The sequence below is a fragment of the Prosopis cineraria genome, unplaced genomic scaffold (genome assembly GCF_029017545.1).
Source record: "Prosopis cineraria cultivar Desert tree isolate PC_DT_omini unplaced genomic scaffold, ASM2901754v1 PC1406, whole genome shotgun sequence".
Lineage (NCBI taxonomy): Eukaryota > Viridiplantae > Streptophyta > Magnoliopsida > Fabales > Fabaceae > Prosopis > Prosopis cineraria.
The window spans coordinates 3,620-20,938 of record NW_026556731.1 but is presented as its reverse complement, the minus strand read 5'-3'; the positions used below and the strand labels follow the sequence as shown (position 1 = coordinate 20,938).

General features: G+C 31.2%; 1 protein-coding gene across 1 annotated transcript; it reads right to left on the bottom strand.

Moving 5' to 3' along the window:
- Positions 1 to 10,646: 10,646 nt before the first annotated feature.
- On the bottom strand, positions 10,647 to 11,837 carry LOC129300053 (uncharacterized). The gene has a single exon (XM_054938578.1). It carries the CDS (start codon positions 11,786 to 11,788, stop codon positions 10,847 to 10,849), a length of 942 nt encoding a protein of 313 aa, XP_054794553.1. The 5' UTR covers positions 11,789 to 11,837; the 3' UTR covers positions 10,647 to 10,846.
- Between the last annotated feature and the right edge of the window lie 5,482 nt (positions 11,838 to 17,319).

Here is a 17,319-nt window from a genome sequence, read left to right as displayed (position 1 = left end):
TCCAAATAGGGCCCAGCCAATGGAGGTCTCTTTCCAACTTACACAGAAAAGTTTTGTGGCAATCCTGTGGCTCCAAAAATTAATTAATTTTTTATTACCCAAATAGATAATATTGATCAACAGCTCCGGTCTCTGGATCATATTTGACCTGTACTGTACATATGAATATTCAAAGTATAAACGTAAGGATTTGGTTGCCCAGGCTATCGTTCTGTGTACGGTGTACCTCATGTGTCTGTGGTTTTATACCCAAGAATATTACTGCTAAATACTAACTAATCTTGATTTTTAATTAGTCATGCATTATATACAAGTCGTCCCTGTGTCTTTGTGGTTTGTGTGTTTCCATGGACTTTCTCGCAGTTTTTTTAATTTAACTTTTAAGAAATTATAAAAGTTGGGAATGGTCTTTGGAATTTGGTGGATAAGGCTGCTGACAGAGACTCGTAAAAATGTCTTGGTCTTTGTTTTTATAATCGACACGATAATTATAGTTCTTATCAAGACGAGGCAATTTGATGAGTTTCAAAAGCATACAAGACATATTATTTGACAATTAAAGCATTCATTATTTGTATCTATCGTTTCGTTCAAAGTTCATGGATTTAAATATATATAATAATTGAGCTTGCTTCAAGTGAAACATGATCTACCTCTGGCTTTTAAATTTAAAATGGAAAATTTTATCAGCTTTGATGGTTTACTTATTTTTATTTTGTCGGTGCATGCTAGCTTGTTAAAATATAGCTTTAACTCACCTTTTCTCTTCAGCCTAAGCTTAAAGGTCCTAAACATATTGGTAAGTGGCAACCTAACAACCAGTGGAAGGATAAATCTCTCATAGCAATGATAATGAATTAATAATTAATTCTGATTATGGGTCCTAAACATTTTAGGTCAATAAATAATTAGACAACATGTAAATATTGGGAATAATATATGCTAGATATAAGATTAATTAACATATATTTTCAAGCCTCTCAAATCAACATAAAATTTCATAAAAAATTGTTTATTTAATTTATATTGAAATGCACATCTAATATTGAGCAATAGAGACAGTTGTATACAAAAAAAAAAAAAAGTAGAGAAAGAGTGAAAATAAACACATAAAACAATTGAAGTGAGCAGTTCCAGAGAGGCCTTTATTTTGGATAGTTAAGTTATACTTATCCGAACAAAATATTATTGAACATGTTAGTAATGGTTTAGATAAGGACATGATAAATTGACAATAGAAGAAAGGTAGTAGAAATGAAGTGTCGTTTTAGGTCATTCTGTTCATACTAATTTGTGGCAAATAACTCGTCCATAGGGGCTCGAGCATTGTCCCTTTCTTTTTTGGTTTCAGGGCACATTCCATTATCCTTTTCTTCAAACACATTGAACCTAATTCAGCCAAATTAATACCACATTGTCCTCTTCAAGATAAAGCCTCTCATTAACTATACACACAACATGTATATTTCCAACACAAGAACAGACAGGAAATTTCCCGGCCATCATGGACTTGTTTGGCAATCTCTTCTTGAGAACGAAAAAAATAAAATAAATGTTTAATAATGTATTTTTAAAAAGTATTTTGAAAAATAAAAAAAATTAAAATGGAGAATAGAAAATCAAAAATATCTTTTAAGTCTTTTGGAATTATTATTCTAAAAAATAAGGAAGGATGTGAAAAACACCTTTTTTATTTTTTTTTTGTTCTGAAAATATGTTTTATAAAACACTAGTTATCAAAATAATAAAATAAAAATAATTTCAAACAAAATTTATTTATTTTTTTTGTCATGGCACGTCAACATGTATAGGATCAAAGGTAATAGTAGTACATGAGAAATCCATCTCAATTATACCAGTAATATTTCCAAGAAAGTAAATTTTCTAAAAATAAAAAAGACAACAACATTATTTACAATGAGCTCAATAGACTTGAGTGAGAGTTAGACTAATTTGAATGGAGCCGAACTAATTTGAATTGAACTCAACATGATCTCTTCCAGTAGAAGCTATGCCACCAAAATGCTGGTACATTTCCAAAGTTTGAACTCAAGGTTTGTAGTCTAGCTAAACTAATACAACTAGCTTACAAGTAGAACCAATCGTCCGACGATATCAAATTTTTTTTTTTAACACAATTTGACTTAGTTTCGTGTATGAGTTTGAGAATTGGCGGAAGAAGTAACTCAGAGAATATCCACACAGAAGGGAAAATATAAGAAATGGGAAAGGAATGAAGGGATACGATAATAATTTTAATTTACTTGTCCTAAGTAAACTCATATAAGTCGCTAATCACACATTGACACGTAAGATTCGGCAGGTTCCCATAGTCAAAAAAATGACTACAAAAAGGGGCAAACTCGCAGATAATTGAAGCCCGAAAGGTGAGAGGAGCCCACAAGGATTCGATAAAAGATTTGATATTATTAGTTTTTTTTAATCGATCAGATATTTTAGATAAGAAAAATAAAAAGCTGTGAAGAAGATGGGATTGCAAACCAACCCACAAATTAAATGGAGACGCAATTAAGCACGTTTACGAGAAAGCTTACATGAAAAGGCAATGCAATAAATATATAATACTCTCTCTATCTTAAATTATAAAATATTTTTTAAAAAATTAATATTTTAAAATATAAGACACTTTAATTAAAATAAAATTTTATTAATGATACTTTTTAAATATTATTCTTCATATATATTCTCTCTCTTTAATAGTATTTCATTAATGAAATATTAAATAAAGGTAATTTAAAAATTTATATTTTTATATTAAAAAAGTAAAGTTGTAAAGTGTATTCAATGAATTTTGTTGATACATGAATATTTATTTAAAAATATCTTATAATTTAAAATGGAGGAAGCATATACCAACAACAACTTTTCCAGATATTATCGGTATTAATTAATTTTAATTTTATATTTATGAGTCTATCTATTTCTATCCTTATCTTGGGTAGTTTCAATTCAGCAACAGTGTCTATTTCCTAGGAAGCTGCTGCTTGTTCTTTCTTCTTCTTCTTGTTTTTTTGTTTTTGACCCCCGCACATTCAACATTAATTAATTCCATCGTCTTTCTTTCTCTTCGGCTTCTTTCGTTTCTTCTGTTCACATTCATCTTTATTATAATATTATAATAAAAAAATAAGAATGCTTTATAATTTGAAAATAAATGGAAGGAGAATGTTGTGTATCTTCTAATTGCTTCTGAAATTTATTAATTGTCGCAAATTTTAATAATTCTGCGACTTTGGTGTTGGACACGGGTGATCATAGACGGGGTCATGAGCAAGACTTTTTGTCGTTAATCTAAATTTTTTTTGGGACGTCAATCTTGTACGGACAATTTCTTCATTCTTGTAGTCTAATAGAAATAATTGACACATTACATTGTATCTACATCACCATTTATGAAGGAAGTCTACACCCGAAAGAAGTTCTGATTAGCTTTTTCTTCATGGCCTGAATTCACAATGCAAAGTTGTGTATATATTTATATATACATGGGGAAAAATAATGGCATTTCTTGATTGTTGAAGTTCAAAACCTTTAAATTAGTAAATATAAAAGTGAGATAAAAATAATAATTGAGGACACAGTAATTAACCCATAAAAATAAAAACTATTCCCTAATATTACAACTAGAAAAGTTCGGTTTTGTTAATAAAAATGTGACCTATAATCCATTATATTTGTAGTTAGCCATGTAAACACTTTTGAAGTATAGAAGCATGCTTCTATACTTGATGAGCCTTGTAGACCCAACTTAATTATCTAAATTTTTTTAATATAAAAAGCTATTCCCTAAGACTATGGAGAGACACGTTGTTGTCGACACGTCCTAAATTTAATACTAACTTACCTAATGTATTCTATTTTTTCACTAGGATTTTTAAAACGCTAATAACGATGTGTGTCTACATTTCATTAATTTAAATTATAAGTTCTTAACAGACGTTTTTATCAAAAATGATAAATTAGATGATGATATTTGAAGAGTGGTGAACACACAAGTAAAAAAAAAAAACCAATAAATACGATATGAATCTTCTTTAAGTCATAAAAGTCCATGAAAGGCATTTTCTTTAAAAAGTTATAAATTAGTGGAAGATCTTTGAGTAATGGTGGAGATCATATAAGCAAGAAAGAAACAAATGATATTCAAAACCCATGTGGGTAGTACGCCAAATTAAAGAAGGGTAAAGGCTTTTAATTTCAAAAAAATGGCTTTGTTCATTGATTCAGCTGAGAATAGGCCAGTTCACAAAGTCAAATGGGAACGACACGTTGACCAGTGGGAAAGAAACCCAAGTTTGAGACGAAAATGCAAAGGAAAGTGTATACGAAGATAGGCAGGCGGGTAGGTTGAATTGAAGCATTCAAAGTTTCAACGATCAAATTAACCCCTCAAAAAAAAAAAGAAAGAAAGAAAGCAAATTTGATCTCAACGTCCTAGTTGGGGGAGTTCATAATCCAGTTGAAGTTTCCTCAAATCAAGTTGTTTCACACTCAAATTGAGGAGAGATTTGCAAATATTATTGAGTTCAAATTGAGAGAGCTGTGCTAAAAATGTTTCATACATTTACATAAACTAAAAACCGAAAATCTTATACTAAAATAGTTAATATCAACAATTTTAATAAATCTATTCATCGTCAATTTGGATTGTTAGGATTGTTTAAATTAATATTAAATATTTTTATAATTTGATTGTTCAAATTTACCCTTAATGGTCTAGGCTTAATATTAAATTTTTAAAAATTTTTATTTTGGTAAATGCAATATTAAAAACAAAGATTATCTTCTAACTGGCTCTTCCCAATTTATTTTTAAAAATTGCAAGTTAAAAGTTTTCAATCTTCACAGTCCAGAGTAAATCACATAATCAATTTATAAAAATCATAAACAATTTAATATTAAATTTTGACCAAGTTGTTTAAATATGAGCTATCGCATTAGTGATTAATAGATTTATTAAGAATTTTGCAAAATTTTATTTTGATAAAAATAAAATTTTTAAATTCTAGATGGTGCAAATTATATCAAAGGTGACCTATGATGAGTATCGAATGCACTTCCTTTTTAACTCACATTTAAACCATTCTGTAGTCATGGTTTTTTAGCCTTATTTTTTTGTCCAGCTAATTTCTGCCACAAGTTTGTATACTTTGCTGTGAAGGAAAGATAATACGGTCCAAAATCCAAATAGAAGGAAGGATAAGCTTAAATTAAATGAGCGGGAAGAGTAATGTGATATAGTTGCAAGATGAAAAACCATGGTCCTAGTCGCATAATGACGGTAATAAATATTACATAGAACTAAATATAGATAGATAGTTCGGTGTAGCGCGCGTGCTCAAGCTAAACTAATAATAGACACGTTTTATTTCAATTTTGCAGGGATAAACACACAAAACATGCATAATTAATAGTAATTGAAAGTGCAGTTCCAAAGAACCTCAATTCATGAACCCATCTATACTTTTTCTTTCCCACATCAGCCAATTAATTACCTTTTTAAATTTAGTTTTTTTTTCTCCTAAAACACATGTTACCTGTAGTGTAGGGAACGAATAGAGAAAAGGACAAGCTAATTCCGTGAGATCCACACATCTTCTCTCTTATTTATTTTATATTCTTTGGGTGAAATGAATGTATTTTAGAAAATCTCAAACATTTTGACTTAGGATTTTTGTAATTATGTGCATGCGCATGAATGTTTTTTTTATATAATAATCAATTGTTCCCTTAAAATGTAGCTTTTCAGAGTTCAAATTGAGGATTATCTAATATGAAAAATGAAATCACAGGCAAACATAAGCCCACGATGATTCAGGTCCTAGCATAGTAGTTTGTATAAAATTACGGGCAATTTCTTTTGCGTTGTGGACAAATATTGGGCTGAAGCCCATTTTATTGGATGCGGATCATTCATTGCCTCATGACCCATGAAAGCAAACAAGGACTTCTTCGTCTTCTTCTTATGGTTTTTTTTTTTGGTTGAAACAGAAAAAGACTTCAGAATGAACTGTAGAGCTCAACCTAAAGTCTGCATTAGCAAACAAAAAAAAAATGAAATCCAATACGGTTAAAAGAAACATTGAGCTCAGCATCATATTAGCCTGTTTCGTCTCGTAGCGTTCCCAAAAAAAAAAAAAAATTCAGGCCCCATTTGTTAAAATAGAATAGAAAATGGAGTGAGGTAAAATAATAATAATTTAAGATAAAAATACAATACACTCCCTCCTCCCATCCACCATTAGAGGAATTTTTTATTAAAAGATACAAAACAATTTGAGAAAATTAAAGTTTCATTAATGATACTATTTGAATATTATACTTCAAGTGGAGAGAGAATTAAAATGATATTATAATGTAAGGATTAATTGTATACATATATTTTTAAAAGTTTACAATTTTATTTTAAAAAAGTGAGTTTGTAAATTGTTGTATTTTATTGACATGTATAATTTTATTTTAAATTATTTTATAATTTGAGATCGAAGGAATAATAAATATCACGTCTCAATTACAATGCAAGCAATGAAATTGCTTTTTCTTATTTATTGTGCACCTATGTTTTTCTATTAGAAATAATTATATTAAAGAAATTGTTTGGCACTAAACGTGTGTACATTTCTTAACATGAATTTAAACTCTGGTGAATCACTATTTATTAGTGCAATGAAATTTCAATTCTATCAATGCTACCAATAACCAAACTATGCCATAACCCAAAATAAAAAGCAGTCAAAGGAGGCATAAATATTTTGGGATGTTTGGAAGTATTGTCTATAATATTCTCGCAATATTTTTTATTATTATATATATATATATATATATCTCAGTCATTATTAGAAGATATTATTTGATATTATTATATAATTATTAGTCATTATTGTATTGCCTATTTTCTTAATATATATAATGTACCCTTCAAATCAATAATAGTTATAATATTTTTCAATCATTCTCTGGTTTATCTCTTTTATCTCTGATAGCTTTCATGGTACCAGAGCTATATAATATTATTTTTTACGATAAGTTAGTTTTTGAAGAGTTTTAACCTTCATTTGCATCAGTGTTGCCATCCTTCGTCATGAGTTCAAATTCACCTTAAAATTATTTTCACATATCTACGAGGCAATTTAGATAAATCAATGTTTGCAAATTCGTTAACTGTTGGACTATGATAAAATTTGATCAACAGGTACAAAACATCTAATGTGTCATTTTTAACGGTCAAATCATTGATTCGTTTTCTGGTGTGAGAATTATTATGTTCGCACTACAATATCTAGTTTAAGTGTTTTCCAACATTCATTCTCTTTTGTAAGCTTTTTTTCCTTTAAAATGGAACATTCAAAGGTTGCTCAATCTATCTCAATTATTTTGAATGGTTGCAATTACTATCTTTGATTGAAAAAAATGTGATTTTGTTTAGTCTACTTTGGGATTTTCTCTAGTTAAACTTGAAACTTTGCTGTGCACACTCATCTCTAATTCCTTTAGCCCGTCTGCTGCCATACCTACTATCACTGGTAAATCCACTTGGTATTTTAACTTTGCTTATTGCAATCATATGACAGGTCAAGAAAATTTCTTCTCCTTTATGACCCCTAATTCTATTGCTTATCCTATACACACTATTGCTGATTTTAAAATTCTTGTTAGTCATATTGGTATTATCTCATTGCCTTTCATATCCATTAATGATACATATTTTATCCCTTCCATTAACTTCAACCTTTTTTCTATTGGACAACTTATTGATATGGGTTATGACATATTATTTAATAAACACAATTGTGTTGTGATGGATTCTCAAACAAGATAGGTTGTCAAGACTAGGAGCAAAGTTGGTTGTATGTTCGAGCTTATGTTAATGCACCTACCTAAGATTATTACTCTCACATTGTGTGTTGCCTTCATATTCTCTTCTCTTGATTCTTCTCTCAACTTATGGTATCATCGTCTTGCTTAACCTTCTTTAAGTAAATTATGTCCTTTAATTTTCAATGGTCTTTTAAGTCATATTCGTAATCAGTATTTGCAATGCATTTCTTGTCAAATTGTTAAACAACCTGCTTTGTCTTTTCATAAAAATGATTCTATTACTGCTTCTTCATTTGATTTGATTCATTTTAATGTTTAGGGTCCTGCCCCTACTCCCTTTATGAGGGATCCTGATACTTTGTGATTTTGTTGATGATTTTTCTTATTTAGCTTAGATTTATATGATGAAATATGAATCTAAATTACTTGAACTTTATATCAAATTTTCTAAAATGATTCACACTTAGTATTATAAAGTCACCAAATTTTTCTATCATAATAATATTTTGGAATATTGTGATTGTAGATTACTCAGTTTTCTTGATTCTCAAGGTACTATTTTTCAGTATTCTTTTCCTTACACTTCTCAATAAAATGATTGTACTAAGCATAAACATCATTATATTCTTGATTATGTTAGAAAATTGCTCATTTCCTCCTCTTGTCCTAAATGGTTTTGGGGTAAAGTAGGCTTAACCTTTGTCTTTTGTATCAATCAAATCTAATCTCATCTCATGTCATTGATAATATTTCTCCTTTTGAGTGTCTCTATGGTTTCACTTAGGAGTATAGTATTGATTATGAGGAGACTTTTTCATCCATTACTTGTGTGACTTCTATTCGCAGCCTTTTAGTCATTACTGCTATTAAGCACCAGATTCTTCATCATATGGATATTAAAAATGCCTTTTTGAGTGGTAATTTAAAGGAAGAAGTGTATATGAAACCTCTACCTGGATATCAACATTTGAAAAACAAGGTTTTTATCTTTATCAGGCTCTATATCTACTTAAGAAAGCTTCCTGTGCATGGTTTGCTAAATTCAATAACATTATAAGTCAACTAGGTTTCACATGTAGTCCTTATAACTCAGCTCTTTTTGTTCCCTCTATTGCTTGTAGTATTGTTATGTTACTTGTAGTATTGTTATGTTGCTATTGTATGTTGATAACATGATTATCACATGTAGTGATGATATAGGAGTCTATACTTGTAGTATTGTGATTATAAGTCAACTATCACTTTACTTGACAACATGTTGTTCAGAGCACCATTCAACTTGTTTCAATTCAAACTAAGCATCAATTAGCAAATTTGTTCTTGAAGTCCTTTCATCTAGGCCGCTTTCATTTCTTGGTAGACAAATTTAAGTTTCTTTTTGTTAAGCCATCTTGAGTTTGAAGGAGGATGTTATCTATAATATTATCCAAATATCTTCTATCATTGTTGTGCATATATATCAATCATTATTGGGAGATGTTATTTAATATTATTATATAATTATTAATCTTTATTGTATATTGTATTTTCTTGGTGTATATAATATACCTCTCATGTCAATAATGGATACAATATTTTTTAATTCTTTTCTAATTTATCTCTCCTGCCTCTTATAGCTTTTAGGAAGAAAGGTGGTAAGTGATAACTTAAAACAAAACAACCATTTTTGTAATGAAAATGATAAGCGGAAGCCAACTATGGTGTCAAACCAATCACATACCAAATATAGTTTGGCATTTTAAATTTTATTATAGTTTAAATTTGTTTCTTAGGTTGAAATTATTAACAAGGTAGACGCATTGAGGTTAAATTCCCATGAAGCATAAAGCTGGGCTTTGGATGCTTCGGATGATGTCGAGGGTCATTTGAATCCATGCCTACGGATCAGAGTTTTTGTTCATATCCTCTAGCTGTCTGTGCCAACCCACATTTCCACTCATTTTAATTTAATGTCAATTATAATGATAACTATACTCATATGCATACATAATTATCAAATTAATTATATCTATGCATATACATAGTAAAATTATAACATTATGATATCTTTAATAGTATTAGTGTGCTGCGTTTTATCCAATAGGATGTTTGACTAGGTTAGTCAAAAAAAAAAACTATATATAAAATTTTATTTTCAAATTTTTATTTTGTATTTACACTCAATCGTTTTACTTACAAAAATATCAAGTTTATCAAAATTATTATAGTTGAGTTAAAAATGAATTACGAAGAACTTCTTGAAGAAACATTGAATTTGATGGTATCTGAAAAAACAAGTAAAAAAATAGAATTCTGAGATTTAAAGAACTATATTAAAGAATAAAGAGGACATTTTTGAGATTTCACTTATAATTAACATTTAAATTTTAAAATTGAAAAAAGTTTCATGTTTTGAGTTTTAATTTGATTGACTTGATCATAAATTGCCTCACTTATTCTTTGATTTTTGTGCCATACAATTATTACAGATCTTGCATTATAATTAAGAGTTCAGACCAAAAAAAAAAAATAACTAAGAGATATTAAATGCTGGTAAAAAAATTAAGAGGTACTCATTAAATATCGCCATAAACATTTTAAATATTGCCGCCACGTACAAAGTTTCAGGAAAATCAAAACATATTCACTCCATCTCATGCTCTTATTTTTCTCCTCGATTGATTGATACAATTTAAAAAAAAAAATTAAACCTAAATTAGACAAACCAAATGAAAGAAACTATTTACTTCTTCTTTTTAGGAAAGATATGAAGGTTTTTCTTTTTTAAAGGAAGGAAGGATGTAAAGATGAATAAAAGAACAAGGTCATTAACTGGAGTTACAGAAGACATGCAATGGATTTAAGCTTGTAAAAAGATTACAAAGACGAAACACAGCTCATCCAATCAAATCCAAATGTATACAATTAGCTATGCTTCTTTGGTTGAATGATACAAGATTGGATCTAAATCTGATGAAAACAAAATTAATCCTACAACACAAACGGGAAAAGAATCGGAGAAGAAAAATTACAGCATCGAAATTCCCGTTTCATCGTCTTCTTCGTGTTCAAGTTCTCGAATCCCATGCCTTCTCTTGCACTCGAAGTAGAACACCGTCGTCACCAAGTAGCTCCACACCACCGCCGCACCGTATACACACATTATTCCCATTTTACCCGCAGCGCCCATCGAAGATAGAAACTCCGACGACGAAATCGGACCCTCCACCAACTCCTCCATCTTCCCCCGGATCAAACCCGACACCAACAAGAGCAAGCCCGATAGCACCCATCCACAGAACCTCCTCCCCGCCATCAAACCCGACCCAACCTTGATCGCCTCCCAACCGAATCTCTCCTCCGCGATCGACACCACCAGGCCTAAGCTAAGCACCGCCATCAGGTATACCTCTACACCCGATCCGATCGCCAGAAGTATAAATCTCAGCTGCGGCCAGGGTGTTAGCGCGGCCAAAATCCGTTGAAGAAGAGCGAACGCGAGCAGGATTGCGTAGATAAAGATCGTGGTGACCGACGGACGCTTCCAATTTTGTTTGACGGCCGCGGTGGCGGATTGTAGAGTGGGAACCTTGCCATTGTAAGAGAGGACGGTGGCGTGCACAGAGGCTACGGCGGTGACCAGGGAGAGGAGAAAGCAGGGGACGGAGAAGAGGGCTTTGATTCGGAGGAGGTAGATTGCATCTTCGCGGGACTCCGTCCATACGTGCCGGGCTTCAAATCGGGTCGGGGCAAGGAGGGCGACGGCTTCGAGATGGTAGATTTTGTAGCGAAGGTGGCAGGTAGAGAGAAAAACAGAGAATATAAGGAAGGAGAGAGGGACAGACACGAAGAAGAAGATAAAGAAGAAAAGGCGTTTGGTTCTGAGGAAAATTTTCAGAGAGTCGAAAACGATCTTCAACGGGAAAATACAACACCAGAATAGACCACGGACTTTGGCTCCTCCACACATTTTCTCGTTCTCTCTCTCCCTCTCTATCTCTCACCCCCGCACTCTCTTTCCTATTTTAGTTCACACTCATTAATTTCTTTTTCTGGGGCTTTATTGTTATTGGTATAGAGATTGAGATTAGTGCAGTACATTTTTTTTAATGAAGGCACCTGATGGGCTGCTTTTAATTCCTCTTTGGTTGATTGCTGTTACACACACACATATAATTAGTTAATTTTAATTACGGTGGACAACTGCATTAGAACTGTTAAACATAGTGTCCAAAGCCAAATTTGGCGACTCTTGCGATGTTTAGAAGCCAATCAGATGACGGCTAAGCAGTACTTTAAAACTCTGGGTTTTTTTTATTTGGTAAACAGGTGGATCACGAATGGTATTTGTTTCGGCTGTTCGTTAATATTTTCTGGATTTAACTACTATAAACAAGTAATCTAATCCATATATAACTATATATTTTTCCTCTTGGCCTTTGGGAGTTTAGATTTACTTGAGTTGAGAAAGTTAGTTTCGTGATAAATTAAAATTTATTTTTTTTAAAAAAAAAAAGATGGTTATGTTTAGCATCTAACAATGTTTTGAATATAATTATCTTTATTAGGGAAATTCCAGCAAATAACAAAAAATATAGGGTTATTAAAGTTGGGTTAAATTACTAGATAGGGATGAGAAAGCAGCCGCCATGTTGAGAAATCAACGGTTGAGGAGTTCGGTGAGAATCTGTCACGGGCCGCCATGAGCAAGCAGCCTAAGATTATAACAAAATAAATATGGAAGAGAAAGACGGTTTGTTCTCAAAGGCTTCATTTCTCTTTTCTCTTTTTAGCACAATCTCTGTGTCATAGACTTTTTACTCCAGTTGGAGTTTATGATAGAACCATAATTAATGCACTTCATAATACTCCATCCAACATATTTTACAAGATATTTTTTATTTAATTTAATATTTTAAAATATAAGATGTTTTGAAAAAAATAAAATTTTATTAATGATAATTATTCTAATATTATTTCTTATTATTTCAACCTTTAAATAAATTTTATCCCCCCATCTCTTGTTAATAAAGGGTATTTTAAAATTTTTAAAAAAATTAAAATTGTAAATTCTATTTATATGTCAGTGGTATATGTAATTTTACAAATCAAATCGGAATAGAGTGAGAGTGTACATACTTTCATGACAACACAGGAGTTTTATTTAAATGGAATATCTTCCCTATTCCCACACATTTTCTTTCTCCTTGCGCCTATTATGTAGTATGCTTAAAAATATAAAATATTTTAATAAAATTTTACTCATAATAAAATAGTTAATTATATTTAAACTAACATTATTTTTCATGTTTGCCCATATTTAATAGGGTATCTCACTTTAAAGTAAATATAAAATAATTTATTTATTACTTTTAAAAAAATAAATTAATTTTATAAGTTTGGCTCTCAATTTTATAATTTTATTGTGATGAATTTATAACTTATTTTTTAAATTTTAGTATGGTTAAAGAATAAATAAATTTATTTTTTAAAAATTTAAAATATAAATTATAAATTTATTATAATGAAGTTACAAAATTAAGAATCAAATTTGTAAATTCATAAAGTTTGGCACTTAAAAATTTATCAAATGTTACTTTGAATTAATTGATTTCCTTAGGAACATTTGTCATTCTCCCAAAAATGATTGTAATTAAGGCATTGACTAAGTAATGAACTGACATTATTGCCATTACCAGCCCAAAAAAATTATTAATATTATAAGTCCTAAGTCTTCCCTCTTAATCTTGAAAGGTCCAAATTTATTTTTTTAATTTTATATTTATCAAAATAAAAAGGAAAGAATTTTAAATAAGAATTAGGAATATGACTTGATTACTAGCAGGTGTCAAAAAATTTTAAAATTTTAATTCAATCCAAGGGGTAAAAATAAAACAATTTCAATTGTCAAAAAATTAAAATATCCTTAACTTATTATATAGTATCACTAGTTATTAATTTTCTTACTTTATTTGTTAATTTACTAATATAAATTGAAAATTATGGAAATAAGATTTCAAAATTTTGAGACCTACTAGTAATTAAGTTACATCCTAGTCCTTATTTAAAATTTTCTCAATAAAAAAATTATATATATGAAAAAAAAATTTGTTCACTAGTCTACGCAATCCAAATTTAATATAAATGGCCTAAATTTAATATTAAGAATTTAAAAATTAATATTAAATCTACACTATTTAGAATATATTTAAACAATTAATTTATAAAAATTATAAAAAAAATAAAATTAAATATGTACTATTCAAATTAAATTTGGACTATTCAAACTGTTAAACATAATTTATTAATTTTTTTGTAATTTATATAATTTTTTATTTTGATAAATATATAAAAAAAAAGTAAATCTGGACTATCTATATTAAACCTCTTATCATTGTATGTACAATGTTACATCCCACTTTAAAGGGACTTAGAGAAGGTCTTGAATATGCAAGCAGGTGTGTTGTACATTTCAATAGGTTAGCCTTTTAAAGAAAAAATAATAACCCTGTGACAACAAAGAGGCTTACGCGGAGGGAAGCCAAGTCCTGTTAGGCCTTGTTTGATATGAGGTATTGGGATGTAAGAATTGGCATTGGTATTGAGATTGCCCAATTTTTTCATGTTTGGTATAAGTGATTAGTCAATCTAGTACCAACCCCAATCCTATCTAAATGGGATTGCTCAATACTAGGTACCCCCTGGTGTTGAAAAAACAATCCAAGGATTGATTTTATTAGGACATAAATGCCCTTGCCTCTAACCTTTGTCCTTCCCCAGATCAACTTTCATCCTTCCTTCTCATTGATGACAAGCCTCACTTTGTCAATGGCAACGCAAGTGTGTTCGAGATGATAACCATCGACGATAAAAAACCATTAACTAGACAAAGAAGTAAGGGGGAGCAAAAGAAAGAGATGTGGATTAGACGTACCATAACCATCGAGGGGAGAAGGACAACATTAACCCATCAATGACAAATACCCATTGATGGCAAAGTGCCGTTAACCATCGATGATCGATCGACTTTTGATTTGTGTAGAGAAGGAGAACGACGAACGTAATGGAGAGAAGCATATGAGAGTGAGAGAGCTAGTAGGGAATGATTTGGCCGACCCATTAGTGACAAACCACAATCGATTGTCCTAGGAAGTAAGCAAGGAACCACACTTAGCAACAACATGGTGAGAAGGGGAGGGAGGGAGTTCGATCGTGACAAAGAAAAAAGAGTTGTAAGGTTGTAATTTTTTTTAATTAATTATAAAGGGTATTATATCTTTTTATAATTTATGTTTAATTATAAAATAAAATAAAAGTAAATATTCTTTATAATTATTACCTCATACTAAATATAATTTTAAAATCTCATTCCTACTTTCAATCTCAATTCCTTTGAATTAGGGCCATTTACCAAACAAGGCCTTCAAGTATATCATTTTCCCTTCAACATAGCATGTCCCTAGTGCTTTTTGACATCAACCCAAGTCCCCACAGGTTCTGTCATTCACACCCCCTCCCCGCAAATTCTTCGTTCTAGTTAAAGTGGCAACATATTAGGTGAAACAGTAACACAACCATGCTATCCATCTTTACTTGCGTCTTCCAATGGACAGTAAGCGAAGAAACAAAACTTTGACTTGCCTCAAGCAACCCTAAAGATTCAGAAAAAATATCAATGATCCTACTTCACTCTATTTAAATAAATCTTCAACAAGCCTCACCAAACCAACTTAAACATGAAGCAACCAACTTAATGCACAATTATAAAGCCAGTCATTTGAACAGTAAAAAGTGTGTTATATATTAACCACCTGCAGGAAGCAAATAGCGCTCGGATTTCATTACAGCAGCCACACATCAGTTGCTGAGAGGAACAATCCATTATTTTATCAATCAACTTATTTTTGGTGCCATAATAAAAAATCATGATTGGCCATATGTGAGATATAATGTGAACTGCAAATTCAGCTAGTTGCACAGTTGCTCCCTGCTTAAAAACAGCTGCTACAATCAACAAGTGGGGGCCAAATTAAATATAAGCTTGATGTGCCAATACGGTAACGAGGATTACCACTACAACCACATAACCGTAAGACCTCAACAGAAGAAGATGAAAACTACATAGAGTTTCCGGCGAGAACAGCATAAATATTCTCTCAACCTTTTCTTGTAAAAAGATAAGTAAGATGGAAACATCCACTCTTTCAGACCTATTTAACCAAATTCTGTAACCAGCTTCCACAGATGATCAATCAGAAAGACCATAGACCGCATAGTAATACGCCTAAAACCTTTTATCATTGTATAGCATGTCATAGTCAATAATTGGCACCGAAAGGGATTAGCTCAAGTAGGTAAATAAGTTCATGCCTCTCTTCATCAACTTGGGTTATAGTCCTAGAAACACTTAGGAAAATAAATTCTGAATACCCCATGGGGGATGGGAGAGCATGACTTTAAAGTGTGGCTGATCCAAGAGAAAAGGTGTGCTTGGATGGATTTGAAATGGATCAGAACAGAATGAAATGGCTAAAGTTTTTTTCAGCCATTGGATCTGGCGGATGAAGGATGAAATGCATCCCCATTGGCTAAAAACTTGCAAGTTACTCCATTCCATTAATGGATGACTCCCTCTGCTGCCACGTTATAATTCCAAAACAATAGAATGACAAGTGAATTACATTCCATCTTAATTCTATCAGTTGCCATTTCATTCCCTTCCCTCACATCCTCCGAAACATAGCCTTCAGATTGTTGAAGGAGGGGATTCAAGCTGGACAAGATCCAAAGAATACTACTTACTCTGGTAGTGGTAGCTGACCGAGAAAAGAAAAATCAGCAATTGTCAGATAATGAGAGTTAAAAACCAGAAGCGATCAACAAGAAGTTTTATGGTGAACAGATGAGTCTTCAACGGTTCATCCAGACTCAAGAATTTATAGAGTCAGGAGTTTACACAAACATTTATAAACTACGATTCTTACGCAAACTTCATAACGCTTTTTGCAAGCAAACGAAAGAATTGACGGCTGTAAAACGAGGACATTTCATAGCAAAATGTCACAATTCTTTTTTCTTTTTTTTTTTTTTGGTGTGTGAGGGATGTCAGTTAACGGCACCCTGTATGAAGCATCAAATACACGCTAAAATACTCTCTAAAGAATCATCAGTTGCAAGAGTGGGATTTCCACTATAAAGGGAAGTGTGTCTTTGCAATTTAATTTGTATGCACAGAAAGAAACTGTTTGGTCCAAGAACTCGTAATGCAGAAATAAAGACTACAGAATCGTTGTCCTAAAACTGAGAGTAGCATATAAGAACAAATGCTCACAATTTGGATCCCTAGCGTTGCATAATGACGATGCCACTAAAGTAGTAATAAGGACAACCAATGGTTTTCTTATCACTAGCCTTTGAACGCAAAATCATACCTATATATACAAGCGGTGAAGTGGATAGCCCCAAAAGAAAGAAAATACAAAATGGATGAACAACCAAATC

Excerpts from the sequence above, each read along its gene's own strand:
- LOC129300053 (XM_054938578.1), bottom strand. The coding sequence starts at position 11,788 with ATGTGTGGAGGAGCCAAAGTCCGTGGTCTATTCTGGTGTTGTATTTTC.